At 38.6% G+C, this 19,614-nt stretch overlaps 1 protein-coding gene across 1 annotated transcript in view; it reads right to left on the bottom strand.

Annotated features, from left to right (window-relative positions):
• The window catches only part of SLC10A7 (solute carrier family 10 member 7), a 173,891-nt gene that overhangs the window by 45,291 nt on the left and 108,986 nt on the right, over positions 1-19,614 (bottom strand). Inside the window, exon 8 of the mRNA XM_008641344.2 lies at positions 5,844-5,879. Within this exon, the coding sequence (XP_008639566.1) occupies positions 5,844-5,879 (36 nt within the window). The remainder of the gene's footprint in view (positions 1-5,843; positions 5,880-19,614) is intronic.

The raw sequence follows: 19,614 nt of genomic DNA, 5'->3' as shown, positions 1-19,614 counted from the left end.
ATTAGTTTTCTATTCATCAGAGACACGAGTTTCTAATATTGCAAGGGTGGAGGGAGAGCAAAAATCCTTACTTTTAGGCTGGATCATGCTCAGTTTCAAGGTGAATTTCACAGCATGGAAAAGAGGTGGATTGGGTGAGTCAGGATGGGAGCCTCCTGGTAGCCAGAATCTACGATCCTATGATTAAGATGTGTGATTAACTTCTGCCCATGTTGAAGCAGGTTGTGCACTTGAAAGGCTCCCCTAGTTTTATATAGATGAAAATCTCAAGAGCAATAACATGTAGAAAAGCACCTAGAAAAATCTACAGTATTTTGTGTGTGTGTCAGGAACAAGGAGGGTCCCTATTATTCTCTGTTACTTATTCCAATTTAATAACAAAGCCATAAAAGGTGAATGTGAAAAAAAGCAATAAAATTACTAAGTAAATTTTTCATAGCAGTTCTTCTTTAGAACTTCATTAGGAAGTTCTAGTTAATTGTAAAGAGCTTGGATCAGATCAGAGAATTTTGTTTTCCCAGTGATTAAAGAAGAAAGGAAACGGTGAGGTAAATAACCAGGTAGAAATAATGATGCACTTTAAATCTTCTACATGAACGAGTTGATCTGTTAACAGCTAATGCACTCTGCTGCTCCCCCTCTCTTCCCCCCCACCGTAATCAGCCTTTTGTCACATACCAGTGAAATCCATTAGCTGCAACTTCCTTATCAACTTCTAAGGCTTTCCAGCTACTAAGATATTTGCATATTTAACGATTCATTTGACTGGTATCAACTCTCACTCACCAAGTGCTTGAGAAGGAAAACAAGGCACAGTGTGTAGAAATCCTGTTTAAAAACAAAAAAGTACCGGCAGCTCCTTTCAGTAAACAGGTTTATGTGAATTAATGGGATTGGAGTAGACTTGGCAAAAATCTGAGAAGTATCAACAACTTTTGGACCCATATTTTAATTTAAAGATTGTGAGTACAGGGGAAAGCTCTTCAGTATTTAAATCAACTTCTAATTTCACTCACTTTATTTCACTTTTTTCTGCAGTACTTGCACCAAATTTCCTTCACTTGTCTACTCCTGAATTCTCTCAGCAGTGTTACTTTCTAGTACTTATGACATCACCACTACAATGCCAACATAAAAATAAATATGCAGAAATCAGGAACAGGAGCAAGCTGATAAAGCCTTGGGAAGATTCTGTTTTGACACAAATGTCATGGTAGTCTTATTGGTAAAAGAGCTAACGGGGGAGTAATGCCTGACAGTCACACAGAGGGGTTGCCAAGTGTGTCTTTATATACACATGAATTTTGTATTGGGTCTTTAACACTCTGCATTAACTGCTTTGCAGGCATGCTTCTGAAGAACGGGAAGTACATAAAAATGTAAAATACTGACTTACCTCTTAACAGTTTTTGATGGCTTTCAATAGATTCACACACTTAAGACTTTTGTTACTTTGACAGCTAAACTGGCTGTGTTTTCAGCAACTGAAGACACCACATCTGTCAGGCACTGAGTGTCTCACCACCAAGGGGAACACCAAGAAAGTGGCAAAGCTGGGATACTATGCCATAACAACCACAGCATCACATTTGGCTCCAACAGGTGGGCAGATGACTGAGAGCTTGTATTTTGATACCTATTACAATCAACAAAATCCCAAGCTTGTGTGGCTGGGTAGACTTGCCATTCCATGCGCTCAGCCAACTTTTAGGACAGATGGGGCAACTCTATCCCAGTGTGGCTGGGAAGCAACAGAGCCACTTTCACCCAAGTAAGGCAACTCTGCATCACCCTCTTAGTACAACATCTATGTTCATGCTGTTTTCACAGTAAATCCGAGACATGACCTTGCTTGAGGCATCAGCCTGGCCTCCATCCCATGCAATACAAAGGCATGTGAAATCCCTCAGTGGAAATAAACCTGCATTCATACATATTCCTTTTTTCCATTACTAAATTTACAATCTAAGGGGATAGAAGTGAGGTGATACAGCTACAATTGTTGCAGAGTTCAGTGCTCTTGAAATTCTGTATTTCAAACAAGGTGTCATAAAAAGGTGTTGACATCTTGAGGTTATCATATTACAGCACTATTATCTTCACAGTGTGACAACACCTTTGTTTTAACTGTCTTTTAGTAATGTAAATAGGCCAAATTGCAGCATATTTAAGAATTCAAATCATAAACTGTTATTAGGAATCATGTAATGTAACAAATACTGAAGGAAATAACTAAACAACACACAGAACAAGTTGTGGTAAGTAAAGATGGACAAGTGCTTTACTTCCTCAGTTATTTAATGATAGCAATATAGCTATTTTCAAAAGCAAAATTTAGTCTACACCATTTCTAGTTGATGGGGTTTTTTTCCTCCTCAAATGCCTTTGAGAAAACAAAACTTATTTCTCTGCTTTAAAATTTTTCATGATCAATCTGTTACCTCTGGCTTCAGCTAAGCGTGCAAAGCGACAAGAGGGAGATGGACAGCCTCACTCTCTGAATGATTTGGTACACAGACGCCTGATCATTATTAATGAAGCACTGCAGAATGCTGCAAAGAAATATCAAACAGCATAACCTCCTGCTAACTTGAAACTGATTTAACTTTGTTTCAACACTCCTGCTCACCACATGTATGAACTCCAATTATATACAGTTATGGGACATTGCCCATTCGTAACATCTTTGCTGGGAATGTGACATATTAACTGTTAATAACAAGGGTTAACATGAGGATGATGATACTGCTGATGAACATATCTGGGAAGAAAGATTCAATAGCCTCTTACTAGGCAAAATGTTAATCAGAGGTATCTGTGACAAAGTCAGATATTCTTTATAAAATTTAGCTAAGCATCCTCATACAGTCCAGCAATTACATGCACAGTATTTAAGGCTTCATTATACTAATCCAAACCTCTTATAATGTTACTTTTGAGTAAGCTTTGCACCAGAAGTTTCATTCCAGAAATACACTTTTCAGAAATGTAACTGTAGTCCTGTTCAACACTGTTCATTTAAGATGATAAATTCTTTGCATTAAATACACTGTTTATTATAGCTTCAACATGCTTTTATCAATGTTGTTTAGACAATTTATATTTACATTACTGGGCAGTTATGAACAAAAAGGCAGTTCAGAACATTTTATTCTCTGGTGCACACAGGGCAAAATATAAACAATAACTGCTACCTCAGGTTAAGCTATATAACAAAAACAAGCTAATAGACAACAATGTATTTTATTTCTGGCAGCACTAAAGGTATTTTATGCACTGTACACAGGGAGGCTAACAAATATGATCACTAATGCAATATAGCATTCAGACTAGCATAGCACAACTGTGTGGAAGAGTTAATGCTCGTGAGTACCAGACTCAGGAACTAAAATTCATTGATGACATTGACTTGAAAGATCCATGAATAGCATTTGGAAGGCCAGCTCAGTTAATTTTGAGGTAAACGGAAGTTTTATTTTGAAACTTGAAAATTCTACCCTGCAATAATTAAGCATTAAGGGTAAGTTGCATGACTAAACTGATGAATGGTTTAGAGAAGATAACCAGCAATTTTCTAGTCAGTGTTTCTCACTCCACAGCAACTCCACAATACCACATGAAATGATGAAGCTGCAGGTTGTAAGCAAGCATAGAGAAACAAGTGAACTGTGTGCTTGAATCCAGTATGTGTTCACCAGGCCAGACGCATAAAGGAAGCTCAGAGGAAGACTAGAGAGGTTCACAAGGAAAAAAGGTTTCAGCAGTCCAAACTACAGACTGTCAGGACATGGGAACTCAGGGTGTGCACATTTAGCTGTCCTAAATACCTATCACCGGATAAACTGAACCTTCAGAGAAGGCAAGCCTCATCTTAGCAAAGTGTGCTGCTGGGCTGACCAGAATGCTGCTCTTCATGTGTGAAAGCCTCAACAAAGACTTCAAGAAGTTTCAAATATTTACATACCACAAGAGTAGTCCTCAAGTTTTGGGCTTTGTGACAAATACCCACAGTTTTTGTAACTCCCCTCATCCCCAGACTAGTTTGCTTATCACACTTGATGAAAAAGCAATTATTGTGCGTATCTTCCTCAAGAAAAGCAAGCCCAAGTCATGCTACAAAACACCCAAAAATTAATGTGCATTTTACACACTTCTCATACAAATGTGTCCAGGGCTGGTAGGAAGAACAGAGACATGATTTGCCTTCTTACACACATAAAGTTTTACCACTTCTTCTGAGAAGGAACAGTGAACACTGTAATTTATGGGGCAGAATATCTTGTTATCTGTCTATAAAGATGCCAAAGGAAAGATCTTTACCTTGCTTGAAAAGATACGCAGATATTTCCTTAACATTTCATTTTCTGCACAAAATATCCCTTTTGACTATTCAGAGCATCAAACTCAGTGAGGTAAAGCAGGGTGAAAGCTACCAGTGAGCAACTGTAAAAAGAGCTGAAGTTTCAGTCACTTAGAAACAAAGGCACAGGTCTAAATGAATTCCTGTGGAAGAAACACATTCCATACAAGAGGGAAGAGGACTGGAAAACAGTAATGCAGGCCATCCTGAATCAACATATTCAGTACAAAAATAACAAAACACCCATCTTTTTTTTAAGAAAAGTTATCTTTTTCAACCTACAATAAGTGTGTGGTCCCAGGTGTGTCGAGAAAGCTTTGCTGGTGTGTATCACTCTATACAATACAGTCAAAGCAGTTTGTGTGTAAACACAGCTACATCAATGAACTACAATTTGTTCTAGTAAAAGAAATATCTTCCCACACAGTTATTCTGAAGCAGTAGTTGATGTTACAGCCACTCTCAGAGTACTATTTATCCCAGTTTATACTGCTATATTAGTATACAGTCCGTATGTTGCTTAAGCATCCCTGCTATAAAACAGTGCATCCCTTGCATGCCACTAATAAATTGTTTCAGACCAACTTCCCACTTCCCCCCTTTCCAGTGTGCTGCTTACATACAAAGCCATCAGTAAGACAACATAAAAGAAAAGGTATGCCTTCCTTGAAATCCTTTAAGTGCTTCAGCTTATATTCCCTGCTCTTCACAAAGCCACAGCCCTCAGCAACATGCACCACATCACACCAGCTATGCCAGCAAATCCTCAAGCTCCAAGACTTCCTGTCTGACAAGGGACTTACTAAAGCACCACCACCCACCTGCAAAAGCCTCTCCATTGTATGCTGACTAAATATCCATGCCTTTATAAAACATGAAGATAAAGCTTGGTCTTCTCCTTTTCCTTCTACCATGAACTGTAAGAATCCAAGGCCCTCACTGAAGACTAACAATTGGAATAGAAATCTTGAACTAACAGGAATGAAGCAGTATCACATTTAGTGAGGCACAGGGGCTCCAGTAATCTGTCTTGCTAACCTCTACCACAAAAATACCCATGGGCTTAGTTGCCCAAAAGCAAGGCTCTGTTTATCTGAATAGTGCTTTTGCAATTATTCTCATCCATTTCAGATCAGTACAATCCTGTCCAGCTCCTGCAAGTGAAAGCTCTCCAAGAGCTCTCCTAACCGAGTTATCACCCTACCTGATAAGTGTTTTTCTTTTACCCAGCCTGACTAACAGCATATCATTTTGCACTTCTGTAAGACAACAGCTTTTGGTCATCTTAGAATGAAGTGTAGGTTGTGTTTGCATTCACACTTTGATGGCCTTCCTGGGAGGCAGCTGATTTCAAATACTGACCAGAAAAATCTTCTTCATTATTTATGCATTGTGAAAATCACCCAAACTTGCATCTTAAATATAACATCCAGTAGGTGCAAGATTACCCAATAAGAAGATATTTTAATACCATGATACTTACAAAAAGCAAAAGTAGAAGTGGAGTTATAACAATGCCCTGGAAGAAACAAACAAAAACAGTCTGTTAGGGAGGCAGAATAATCTTTACTTTCTTACCTAAGTACATGGAAATACATAAATATCCTTTAACATCATAGAAATTAAATAACAAGCTCAACTTTGCTCTTCACTATGTCCTTCAACATTTGTACAGCTATCATTTCATAAACTACACTCAGCACAAAGTACCTTGTTTTACCTTTTTGCACCTAAACCCTTCTGTTCTAAAAGATCTGATACACAGAAATATGGATCATTTATTAAAAAAAATACATATTAAAGCTCTCCCCTCAGTGTGCTGTATCTTAACTTCACTAAGCAGCTCCTCCTTAGAGGGAGACTTGTGATCAAGTCCCATGCCACCCAGTCCCAGGTCCTCTTCTGAGCATAAGCTGCATCAACTGTGATGAATTAGGTGTCGTGACTGTGTAATGTAAGCAGATATTCCCCAAGGAAATGAGCTGAGATCTCAAAACTCATTTCACTTGATTAGACTTCATGTCTCACTGGTAGAAGGCAAGTCTTTCATCTAATTTAATCACACAGGACCATCTCGGCTTTCCACATCCCCCAGGCAGATGCAAGCAAAAAGATTTGTTGTCTTCACTGACAAGGAACAGGTTTAAAGCTGATGATTGGACAAAACAGAGGATTTTAAGTTTCATGAAAGCAAATCTTAGAATGAGTTGTTTGGGTTGGGAGTTAACATGACATGCATCACTTTCAGAGCTGCAAATAGCAATTCCCCATCATCCTTCCATCTGACTTCAATATTTTATTATTGCTCAATAAAATGATTCTATCATTTAATGCATGCTAATTCATAGAACTTGCTCAGAACTTCTCTAGGCCAAGACTGTTCTTCATCCAGATAGGTCACAAGAATAGCTAGTTTTTCAGCTATTCACAAACTTTATTTGTAAAGGAAAAGTGTCCAAAATGTGCTCACATTTATCTAAAAGGGTGCTTATTTTATGTTTTATTTAGCTGTAAGTGAGAAACAATTGAACAAAAAAACCCAGTTGTCCCCTACTTTTCACCTAACTTTGAGTAACATGGCTTTACTTCAGTCTTTTGGAAGTGAATATAGAGAAAAAATTTAAACAACTAGTTTTGTATTTGCTTTCTGCATCCACAAAAATCACAGATCCAGACAATCAGCCACAGAGAGTTCCTACTGTGCTCCTAAAACAAAATGCAACAAATAAATGCCACAAATTATAGCAGATGAGAAGGATCAAGGAGGTAACAGTTAAGCTGTGCAACTTGAAGGCTCTGCAGAATTTAAAAACATATTTCAAAATAAATAATACATGCCATATCTGACTGCCCCACAGCCTAGCTATCCATAATAATTTATCTTTTTGCAAATGTCACAATTGAGATAGATCATAAAAGACTAAAATGAGAAGTAGAAGCAGTGAGAATTGCTTCAGGGAGTCACTCAGTATTTACAGGAGGTCTAGACCAAAATGCAGATAACAGATATGAAGAAATATAAGTGTTCAAGTACAGCAGCTGGAGAGGAAGAAACAGAAGTTGAGGAAGGGAGGAGGCACCAAGGGCTGAACTGGCACTTGCACACAGCAGAATCTATGAGGAAGAACTGACTGCAAGATCTGTGTAATGTAGGTACAACACAGTCACTTCATCAGAGTGACCCAACTCCAGCTTTTAGGGACTACTGCTAAGCAGACATGAGCCAGACTTTGCCCTTCTTCCCCTATCCCCATTGACAACTACACTGTACACCTCAAATACTACCAAACATTACCAAGTGCCTGAGTATTCCCCTGGCCTCCTGCAACTTTGGGATGGCAGAACACCAATGCAGCAGGGTTCTACCTTCGGGCCTTTGCACGAGTGAAGAGGAGCGTGGATGGAGCAGGACGTGATGCTCCAAAAGCATCCTATACTCCCAACTAAGCATTGAGTGTAGGGAGAAGAGAGCACACTGGCAGCTTGAGAACACAGCCAGCTCTCCTCTGAATCTGAAGGAACGCATTGATTCAGCACCATTAGTCACTTCTTATGCACTTCATGCCTTGGTGTGGTTTTATATGATACAAAAAAAAAAAAAAAGAAGCCAAGGTAAAAAACCAAACCAAACCAAACCAAAGCAACCTTCCTCTTTATCTTGCTGATAAATCAAGATGGTGTCCTTCCTCCTTAGGATGGGAGTTGTGACTTGCTACTTATTTACTTTAGAAGCTTGCTGATACTAACACAATGGGCAACAGCCACTGCTAATTCAAAGCATGTGTCACAAAGGGAAACGGCACCTCTGTGACAGTAACATTTCTTGTAATTCTGTAAGTGGAGAGGAAGAAAATCCTCCTATACACCATAAACAGATTCCTGACTGAACGTGCTGCAAATCTAGCATTCAAAAGGTCAATTCTAGCAATTTGTTACTAAATTTTGCTATTAAACCCGGTGATCTTAGTAATCAGAAGAGGGTTTCCTGTTGCCTCACCGCAGAAAGGATTTACAAGGTTGAACTTTCCCATTTGCAACTCATAGGCAATTCCCTGGGAAGCTAAACAATTACCTGACAGAACAGACTGTTCATCTTAAAAAATAGATGTTGTTGCTGAATCAGAGTAATTTGATGTTAATGTTTTATTTTGATATGGAGTGCCAGTTTGAAAAACCACAGGGATTACATTAAAACCAAAGGGTTTTTTTCTTCAGTCAGTAGTGCTGTGGTGGCTGTGATGGTTTACAGGTGCAAGCAAGGCAAGATTTATTCAGGGAGGGAACCTCTGTTACCCAGCCAACTGATGGACTTCGGGGATATAAAGCCCATTTATATGTTACCTGAAAACACTGATGTGCTTTTATATGCTAAAGCCCTTCTCTTCAGGTTCCTGCCCCAGATTTGAGGAAGGGCTTACCCGACCATGGTGTATCTGTCTAACAAAAGGCATTACCTTTCCCTGCACACAGCACCTTGCTTCGACACATTACCTCTTCATTAGGAACATGCTCCTCAATGTGCTCATGAGCATTATGTAATGCATTTCAATTCATACCCACTAAAGAATAACAAATAGAGCACTTCAAGTCTAAAGCCTACAGACAGAAAATGCAGGAGACAATTTACATTTTGAAGATAAAACCCAAAGTCTGATTCACTAAGAATAAAGAAAATGTGGCAGAAAACAGTTACTCCAGAGCACAGCTTGTGCTCCAGCAGAGGCTTCACAAAAATGAGAATATTCTGACACTGGCAGTGTGGCTGCTTTCTAAGACTGCAACTGGCTGAGAAGCACAAAGGAAGCTAAAAATTAAAATAAAGATGACCATTTCTAAGTCCATTGGACACCGAGACCATCAGAGAGGAAAAAGGAACTAAATTTGACAACGCTTTTCCCTGCCTTGCTTTCCAGGCAAGTGCTGTCAAATACATACTGTACGGAGATAAACAGATTGTAGATTAGCACTTCCAGCAAAAGCTGAGCATCTGCCCTTGAGAATGCAAGGTCATTACACAGTTTTAGCATCTTCAAAGTTCGGGTGGAGTGTTAAGCTTCCCGACTGCTGCCCACAATGGAGTCAAAGTTGTAAAGTGACTGCTGTTTGCTATCTGCAGAAAAACTTTCAAGAAATCCATTTACACCTCTGATGTGAAAGACTGACTGAATATATTTCAACGATTTTAGTGGAAAGGGCAGAAAAAAATGTCAGCCTGACATGAGACACTGATACAACACAGGAGTCTGAAGAGTCAGATACCTGGAAACATCTCTCTACAGTAAAGATCATGAAACTGATTTTATGTAAGAGATTTTCAATACAGATTGTGTGTGATAGCATGTACATAAATATACATATTAGCAGCAAGGATGTACTTGGAGACCCATTTAATTGTTATTTGCTTTGATTAGATAAAGTTGCTAAGAGGTTTTCTACAGGTTTCATCCAGTACAGCATTGCTGTAGAGCAGGTATTAAGAGGTGTTTATTCTCTGAAAGAATATATAAAATCAATACATGGAATTGACTGCCAAATCAGACAGGGAGGGGAAGTCACATAATGAATTTGAAACTATGGTGGCAAATCATTAAGAATGAAATTATGCAAATAGGAGGAGAAAGGTGGGCACAGATCCAGAGGGACACATGGTAGAAGACAAGTAGGGATTATTGTAATGAGGCATGAAATACATGTGAACTTTCCTTCGTTTCCTTTACCCACAAATTTCCCGTGCAATTTTTCATCATTCTTACAGGTCATCAGTACGACACGCATGTGGCAATCGCTAGTGAGAAAAACCTTAACCAAAGTCACGTCTGATTTGTATTAACAACCAGGGCTAGAAAGAAAAAAAAGCGTTTTGTAATCAAGGTTCTGAACAAATATGTATTTTCTGAAATCAATTACCTACTCGTGCTTAATGCTACAGATGTTCTTGAATGCTTCATCAGAGCAGGACACAAAAGAAGCAGAAGTGTAAGCAGTGTTATGTAAAAACTTACTGGGCAGCATTTCCATGCTACTGATAGGGTAAGGTCTGAGAAAAAAACCTTGTGAACACTGGACCATTTCATCAGAAGACAAGCATAAATGAGAACAAAGTTAGTCTTCAGCTGTGTACGGCAGTATTTCTCATATTACTTTATTTCAAGAGTTGCTCGCACTTTTTGGAAAAGAAAGATCAACCAAAAAAAGGATTAGCTCAGTTGGTTGGAGTATGGAGTTAACAATGCCAGTAAACCCCAACCTGCACATCCCACCTCACCATCAAACAAACAAATAAACAGAACTGTAGTTTTTATGACTACAATATGAGAGAGAAACTGTATGTCAAAATATGTATTATTTCTGTTTCTTATGTCTTTTGTTTCCTTGATTTTGTGCTTGGAAGTGGCTTTTCAATTTTTTTTCTTTGTTTTATTTTTAACAAGTTTGCAGACAACTTTATAATGTTTTACATTTTAAAAAGAGAACCCTGCCTCTAGAAAAGTGCTTCTAGGTCTGCATTAGGCATGTTTGTGAGCAACAGGACAGCTAGCACCCAAGTTCTGACAGAATACAGATGTTCTCCAAAAACAAAAATCACAAAACAAAGAAAGTAGGCACTCCATAAAATTCAAAATCTGATTGTTCAGTGTTTTCACTAATATGACAGAGATTGTAAAGACCATGGCAGCACTCAGAGCCAACTCTCAGTCTATTCAAATGAAGGAGAACAAGACTCCCACTATCCTCACCCCTCAGACTGGTCACAGCTCCACAGTTCCACTTCACAGCATCACCCCTGAGTAAACACATTGTTTATTACCTGTGATACCACATTATGCATCATTGTGAATAAACTGATTTAAAGTGTACTCCCATGTCAGACTACTTGGCAGTAATTGTAACTTCAGACATCATATAGAGAATGATTCCTTCTACTGATACACGGCTTTCACATACCAAAATCTTCAGAAATTAGCTGCCTTCTCCCTTTTTCCATCTGCCCCCATGTAGTTTTAAAACTATGCAGAACCTCTTGACAGACACCACAGATCAAGATAAAACCCCCTATGCTAAATATATATACTTGGTTCCAAACCAGAAGGGCAAAAGCCACTAGAAGTCAAGTTGGGACCAGGCAAGGTCTTGCATTCAGTAGGCACTGAATGCAGAGGGGGCATAACAGAAAAGGGCCTGATAACATGGGTGCAGAGGCAACTGTGAATTTTACATATCTCAGTTTTTAAGTACTAAACCATTTGAACACAAAGATTTCAAATCTGTAACTGAAGTGCCTTAGTATTTGGATGCAGTGTCTGCAGGAGCCTCCTTGAGACAACCTTTATATGGGATTTTTAAACAGCTTTTAATATTTTGTAAGCATGGCTATACAAACTATATTGTTCATTTGACTTACTTAAAGATGGCAGTAGAAATGACAGATTTCTGTTGACTGAGATGCTGAAACTGATTTCCACAATAAAGCATGTTCCCCCCCTGTTTCTAACACCGTGCCCATGTAAATGACATAAATGTTTGGTTTTATCTCTCGCAATCTCAGAGATTAAATTAGACCTTTCTCATATTCTTGTAATTTCAGTCATTTCCCCAAGATGCAACTTGTGTCCCTGTGTTGCTCCCCCATGGACATCGCAGAAGCTCCTGGTGTCACATATTTACCTGTCTTTTGTTTTCCGATTCAATTATTTTCAAAATTATTTCAAGTGTAAAACTCCTACTGCACATCCCTCTTCTGTCAGCTACTCTAATGACATTGTTGGTTCTGAGAAGGCTTATGCAACTGCAATTATTCAAAATAAAATATGTAATTTAGCTCTTTATGCCCTGTTTTTTATGAAATTACTGTTCTGAAAGCTGGGGAGAACAAAGGCTTATGAATTGATGCTTTTCAGGATGCTAAATACACCCATTCTCCCCATAATAAATAATGGTAACATCTGAAAAGATACTGAAAGGAGTATGAAGTTAAGTTCACACATTTTTGGTAAAATCATAAACATTGCACCACACCAAGATAACAAACTACAATACAAAATCAAAAATGCAATTCTAAGTAACCCTAACTCAACTATAATTATAAACAAACACCACGACAATAGCTGTAACTCATGCAATTAGGCCAATATTGGATTTTAGTAACAAAACTGTGAAATTAGAAGCACTATGTTAAAATGGCTTTTGATTTATCAGAAGGGGCAAAATAAACCAGATTTCATATCAACTATGAGACTGTGCAGAGGGCTTTGTGAGTTGTTCCAGACATTGTACCACCTTTGTTCTGTTGTATTTATCGTGGGAATGGACATTAATTTGAAAAAAAAAAGAAGGATGAGGCGATATTAAAAGGCTTACCAACATCAGATAACAGTAGAAATCAAAAGCATTTCCACTAGTTATTAATAATTAGTCTTTGCAGATGTTCCTTTTGCCTACATTTTATACAAGCACGAAAAAATGCAATCAAAAGGAATGCGAGCAGCCAGAGTTCAACAAAAACAGATCAGAAGAACAAGAAATACAGTGATCTGAACTACCAGCAATAACACTACCACACTTGTCACAGATGAAGTGTAAAGAACAGAACCAAAAGGAGAGAGCATTCTTTTCAGTAAAGTTGAGGGGCAAGTTTCTGGTATCAGATTGAGAGTTAAGCCAAGAATAAGAAGAGTATTTTAGAAAGGTAAAACTATGTATAAGCCCAGTTTGCCCGGCTTTCCCAGCAGAGGGCATCTTCAACACATTAGAAATTTGCTTCTTACACAGCAACAGAATAGTTCACAGCAGTAAGGACCCTGAAGTTTTAAAGCAGCTATGAAAACTTCTTGGTGCTTTGCAGGTGATACGGGAGTAACATCTGGAATGACGTACAAAATACAACACAGTCTCAGTCAGAGTTGGAAATGACCACTTCCACCAAACGACCTGAAACCATCAGTTAGATGGGAGCTGGCTGGCAGGACGTGGAGTAGCTCCCACAACAGGTGGGATCCCAGGTGCTGCTTCTGGCCATACTTCCCACCCGCTGCAACCTCTCCGCAGCAGCTCTGCATGTGACCAGGGAGATTCCAGTGGGCCTTTGTTCACGTATCTGGAACAGGATCAAGCCATATCCACCAAACTTGTAATACCTTCCTGCAACTTCTTCTTGCCTCTCTCTTTCGCAACACATTCAATTCAGCTGTCTTGTTGCCATCTACAGTGCGTTCTAGGATACTGTTGAGCTTGCAGGAGCTACATTTTCCTCTTCCCATTTCCTCTTCACTTGCTTTTGCTGACCATCACTCCTGGCCCCAAGACCTTCTTCCTCTCCTTTACCTTCCACCTCAATGCAGCCTTTTGAAACTTCCTCCTATGCAAATATTTTTCATAATTCCAGCTCATTAAACACTGTCTGTTCCTATTCAAATCAATTTCTCATGGGGTATCAGCAGAGAACAAGATCACTATGGCTCTGCATGTCAGGATAGGAGTTTATACACTGGCATTAAGTGGGCCTTTGCTAGAGGACACAAAAGTGAGAAAGGAACTTTTCAATCATCCACACCCTTACTCTTTTCAGAGTGGCCCCCTTGTCTTTGCAAAAATCCCTTGGACACAATCCTGTAATTTCTACAACTGCAAGCAGGTTCCACACCATATGAGCATGACCTCAGTGGGACTGAGGAGGAAAAGCCCAGAGATTGTAGGATTAGGATGTCTGTAGGGATAAGCACAGCCCTTCCTTGAAAAAGGGTTTAAAGTATAGTAAGGACATAATAAACCTAATTACACGTGTTGAGGGATAAATTAGTGAAAGGTATTTTAGTGAAGTCTTAAGGATGCACCACAATTTCTCCTTTGTTTTGTACACAGAAAAAAGAAATGCAGGAGCAGTAACAAACATGTTTCACAAGAAAAGTTAATTTTCAACCCAATTTTTAAGTCTGTTTTCTTGAAGAAGAAAGTTACAAATAATCTAAATTTCCCCTATATTGTGATCTATGCCGAGTCAGAGGCAAATCCTAATTTAAATTACTAAGAAACCATTCCCAGCAAAGCATGCCTGCCTCAGCACCTCTGCTCCCACAAAGCCATGTGGCACTAGGACAAGATGGCACTAGATGGTGCTGTGGGACCTTCCAAGGAAAACAATCTCATGAACCAGAAGTTACTGTATTGTTCAATTAGCGAGAGAGTTGATTCTGTATTTTGAGACACATTGAAGAGTCCTAAGTCCCAACAAAAGAAACCAGACCCGCAGAAATGGAAGGAACACATGAAGTAAACATTCTGCTTTGACTGACACTGCTTTTTGGAGTAGCTAAGTGCCATGCTTCCACTGGAAGGTTTCTTGCCTCTCCTTCCCAAAGGAAAAGGATGCAGTTCTTATGCTCTACACCAGCCTTACTTTAAAGGGTTCTACATGTAAAACTGAATTGAAACAGTCCCAAGTCATAGCTCCAACAGGAAAGATCCCCACAAGACTTTTCTATCATTTTTTGGGATTGGACCTCACCACCCTTTAACAGACACCATTTTATTCCGATCAATGTTCAAAAAATTATTTTGACACAATAAACTTTGAATTAAATAAACTTTGAATGAATTAATCTGTGCGTTTACTTTTCCTGTCATGATGATCAGTTGTGTGAAAAAAACCAGAAGCATAAAGGAATGATTACAGAAACCTCAGAGAAAATCTATGGCAAATTCTAGAGAAATGAGCAGTAACAAGCAGTTATCAAAATTGATTCTACTTATTTCTTTCTATAGCTTTCCATGTAATTGAAAACTATTAAGTAGAACAGGTTCTGTATAAAGACACTACCAACATATAAAGCAAAGCACATTTTGTTAACATAAACACTATGTTTAAATAAACTCTGATCTCCTTCATTCTTCTTCAAGCCAAAAACCTCAAACAGTGCAAATATAAGCACTGTAAAACTCCTCCTTGATATCTGCAAGAAAATAAAAACTTTATGTAATGGGCAGGAGTGTTGTGCCAATAAAAACCTGTAAGGATTAATAATGCATCAGTAGTAGTAAAACACTTTCTTAGCATTGCAAAGGTCTCTTGGTGACCTGCTATTCAGAAATACCATCTAAAACGTATCACTAAAGTGCTGGCAGAATTCTCCCACTTCCCCAAAATGTGGGTTTTATCTGTGGTATTCATGAAATGAGATACTATCACCCCCACCCCAAATCAAACCAACAGCATAGTTTGTCTGTAATTATTGTTATAAATTAGACTGGTTACATTGGCTTTATCAGAAAAATTTCTCATCAGCCAAAGTGCTACCTGTACTTTGTAAGGTGAGAAATGCCCTTCAAATCCCTCAGGATCCTTCAAGATCATTCCCAAGTCCACTGGAAAGTTAAGCTATTAACCATTAGTTTGAGAGCAAGCGAGCTCATACATTCTTTTTTTTTTTTATCTTTAGTCTAAGTACCCTGAATTGTTTTAGTAAAATGTATGACAAAGCTCATTCAGTCTGTTTCCATTATTATTCTCAGGTAGGATTTCCACTCAGCATTGAGCATTTCTAAATCCAAACCCAACCCAAAAGCACACAAGCCCATGCACACACAGAAACCCCCCAAGCCCAGCCCCCAATATGGTAATCTATATTGCCTGTGTTCTGTGCTGCCTGCCTGGCCCCAAGTTCATCAATAATGAATAGAAATGTACAGCTACAGCAGTACCCTGTGTCATGGGCTTGTCAGGGATTTTTGAAAAGGAACAAAAACACAGGTTTGCCATTTGATTGTGTCGTCTTCTGCAAATGCAGAAAGGGCAAAGCAAAGTGGTATTTAAGGAGGGGTAATATGATTAATACCTTTTTGTATGAAATGAACAGTTTCTTCAACCACACAGATTAGAAAATGATTTGCTTGCAGTGCAACCGGTATTCTCCTAGGCCTGAGAATTCAGCGATAATGTTCATTCTGAGCACAGGGAGGAGAGGTTTTTTCTATTTTAAGATAATGAATACATACTCAAGAGGAGTCAAATACTACAGTTTACATAGAGGGAGAAAAAAAGGATTTGTTTTCCTAGGAAGCCAGCAAGTTCAGTGTCAAATAAATGTTCTTGAAGAAGAAACTTAATGCATGCAAACACATATACACAGTCAGTGAAAGCAATAACAAAAATATGCAGATCTTTATAAATGGGCTAGAAGACAACATTAAGAAAAAAAAAGGTGGTACTTGTATTTATTATTTCTTTTCAAATGTTCCCAAATACATTTCTACAGACATTACGACTGTTGTCTTACAGGAGTGATTATCTCACATTTTACAAACAGAATACACCAGCTGGTACACTACCAATCCACCCCCTGGGGAGGGTGGGTGGCAGACTACAAGATGTCTACAGGACACACAAAAACTAAACTGATTGAAAACCCAGTAGTAAACCCAAATCTTTCTTGCTTTCTACACCTTCATAAATTTCAGATAAAGTCCTGCATTAATATATTTAATTAATAAAAACGTTAACTTCCACAGTATCTTCTGTAGTAGATGAGCACATACTCTCCACTTTGGAAGACTCAACTGAAGATGCACCCTTGTCTTCAAAAAACCTTCAACTAGACAATTTGCGATAATTTATATAAGAAATTAAATTATATAAACATGAACTTCCAACCTGGCATCAAAAGCAAGACATCTCAATTCAGATTATGTTGCCAGGCCTTCTTTTCTAGAAGCCAGTAACAAGCAAAAGCACAGGGTTTAAACACAACTGAGGAAAATCTTCAGAAAGCAGCAATCAATAATACAATTTAACCAGCCTACTCTGCGTTCTGACCTAACGTTATCTTGTGAAAACTGTTTTTAATGGTTAGAGTAGGATATTATAGTATTCAGCTGAGCTCAAGTGTGCATAAATCACTGAACGTTCATGAGTTGAATATGTTATTAATGACTGTGAAAAAGGAAAAAGGATCATAAACCACCTTTCTGTGGCAGTAAAATAACTGCCTCAAAATCATAAGTACACATTCTAGTACAGTAAGGTTAAAAAACTTCAAACCACAGAAATCTGATTCTGTTTAAACAAACTGATTAAATTGAGATCATTTACATACAAAAGAAACTTTATCCTATTTAAAGAATTCCATAATTATTTCTTACCAAAAAAAGTTGCTTCCCAATTCAAACTCCAAATATGCTTCAGCTTGACTACACTGATTATCTGTTATTTTGCAAATTCTACACAGTCAGTAAAAAGTTCTTTTCTCCTATTGACATCTTTTTGTGGTTATGCAAGTGCTCAGATACCCCTCCTCCAGCCTAGTGCCCAAACACAGGGTTGGCAGCACAAAACTTCTGCCTTGTTTTGAATATCCCCACGGAGCAGACAATCTACTTAGCACACATTTTAATGTGCTGAACATGCACATCTGCAACAAGAAAATGCAGGGGGGGTTCTCATATGTGGTAGAATGGGCCAGAATCTCATTCTGGTTATCAATGCCATATGACCCTTGGAGTATCTGTGATTTTCTTTTGTTTTTCATCCATCTGCTCCAAACATGTTCATTTTTTATGTATTACTCACTAGATACAGCTCTCATGTTCAAGACGAAAGGCCAATGCATTTGTTCAGTATCACACTATTGCTCAAGTGACAGTGAAAAGGTAAAAAAGTCAGGCAGAGGCATCATAAAGAACTGCTTTACAAAAACACAACAACAAAACAAACAAACAAACAAACCGGAAAAGAAAAAAAAAAGGGAGGAGGGCAGCAAACAAAACTTGGCTTTGTACTTCAATTTCCTGTATGGGTTGTACCACTCCAGCTTGCCATCAGAAGGAGGCTGCTTTTCCCCTGTCTGATATGAATACTGGTTGTGCATTTAAATCATCTGCCCTGAAATGTGGGTCTTTGATTCAGTAACATAGCAGAATATTTCCAGAGGGGGAAAATTGTTTCTGAAAACAAAATAGTCCTAGTCTAGCAGAGACTGTCTAGGCAGGGAAGGGAGCTGGTGTGTGAGACTGGAACCAAAGGAAGAGAAAATATTTCCCTCACAGCCCCCACAACAAAGGCTTTTTTTGATTTCAGCTCTTAAGAGCTCAAATGGCAAGACAATGTTAACTTGGAAGGTGTTTCTATTTTACAGGAGGTAAAACAAGAGGACAACTAAAAGATGTTATCCAAGATTTCTACCTTCCTCTTCTTAGAGCAAGAATCTTCTGTCTACTTTGTCCTCAGGGAACCACAGCTCCAGAGGTGGCTCCTTTGTGACTCCTTCTCAGGCTTTGCTCCAGCTCTTCCCAAAGAACCACTGCCAAGGCTGGAAGTTCACAGTATGGGATTAGACTAATTGTGCACTTAAATTTACAAAAGCCCCAGTCCTCTGGATCCAGAATAATTCTCATTCTACAAGTAGAATATGTTCCTTTTAAAACTGGAATTCTTCGTAATTACTCAGATGACATCCCACACACATTCACAGAGCCTCATCAGCTGAAGGGACAAAACATTCCCTAAGGCCTTTGATTTTTACTGGGGGTTTCTAGGATTTTCTAACCAACAAGAGTTTTGGTTTTGCCTATTTTGTGTGCCTAACACTTTTCATAAACTGTTTCACCTGGTGGGTGGCAGACAGGACTTCTCCACAGAAGCTGTAGAATACTGAACTGAATCACCTTCTATCCATCCCTGCCCTGAACATGGGAATTGCAGGGAAAGTAGCAAGATTTAACTTATTCTAAGATTATCTGACATGATTTTCAAAGCAGTTCTCAGATGCACTGTTTGCCTCATTGATCTAAGATAATTCAGTGATATGCAACCTAATAATGAGCATTACACCTCATTGCAATCTACCACTGTGAAACCACAAAACCAACTCATCACCCAGCTCAGTGTTACCTGTTAATAACTAATAGTTACCCATTACAGAGCAGTTTCAATACTGATAACATGGGAGGGTCAAACAGCTGCATCCTGGTGTTAAATACTGGTTCTGCTTGAAAATGAGATGTACACCTCCTGTCTGCCCAGGTCTGAAAAGTCTGTTTCTTCAGAGAGCAGATCCATACCCACCAGTTTATTCACTACCAGTTTATTATCAGCCCTTTTAAAATGTAATTTGCATGTGAAAAAGACACAATTTCACAGATTTTTTTTCCTGAAGTCTTACTGTATACTCTCACACAGGTGACAAAGCCAAAAAAATAACTGTTTTGGTTATTTTCAATTACACGCAACCATTTCTTTTCCAAATCAGTTTCAGGCAATGCAAATG

The sequence above is a fragment of the Corvus brachyrhynchos genome, unplaced genomic scaffold (assembly GCF_000691975.1).
Source record: "Corvus brachyrhynchos isolate BGI_N302 unplaced genomic scaffold, ASM69197v1 scaffold229, whole genome shotgun sequence".
Taxonomy (NCBI): domain Eukaryota; kingdom Metazoa; phylum Chordata; class Aves; order Passeriformes; family Corvidae; genus Corvus; species Corvus brachyrhynchos.
The sequence above is the reverse complement of the archived record's forward strand: the minus strand, read 5'-3'. Positions and strand labels throughout refer to the sequence as shown.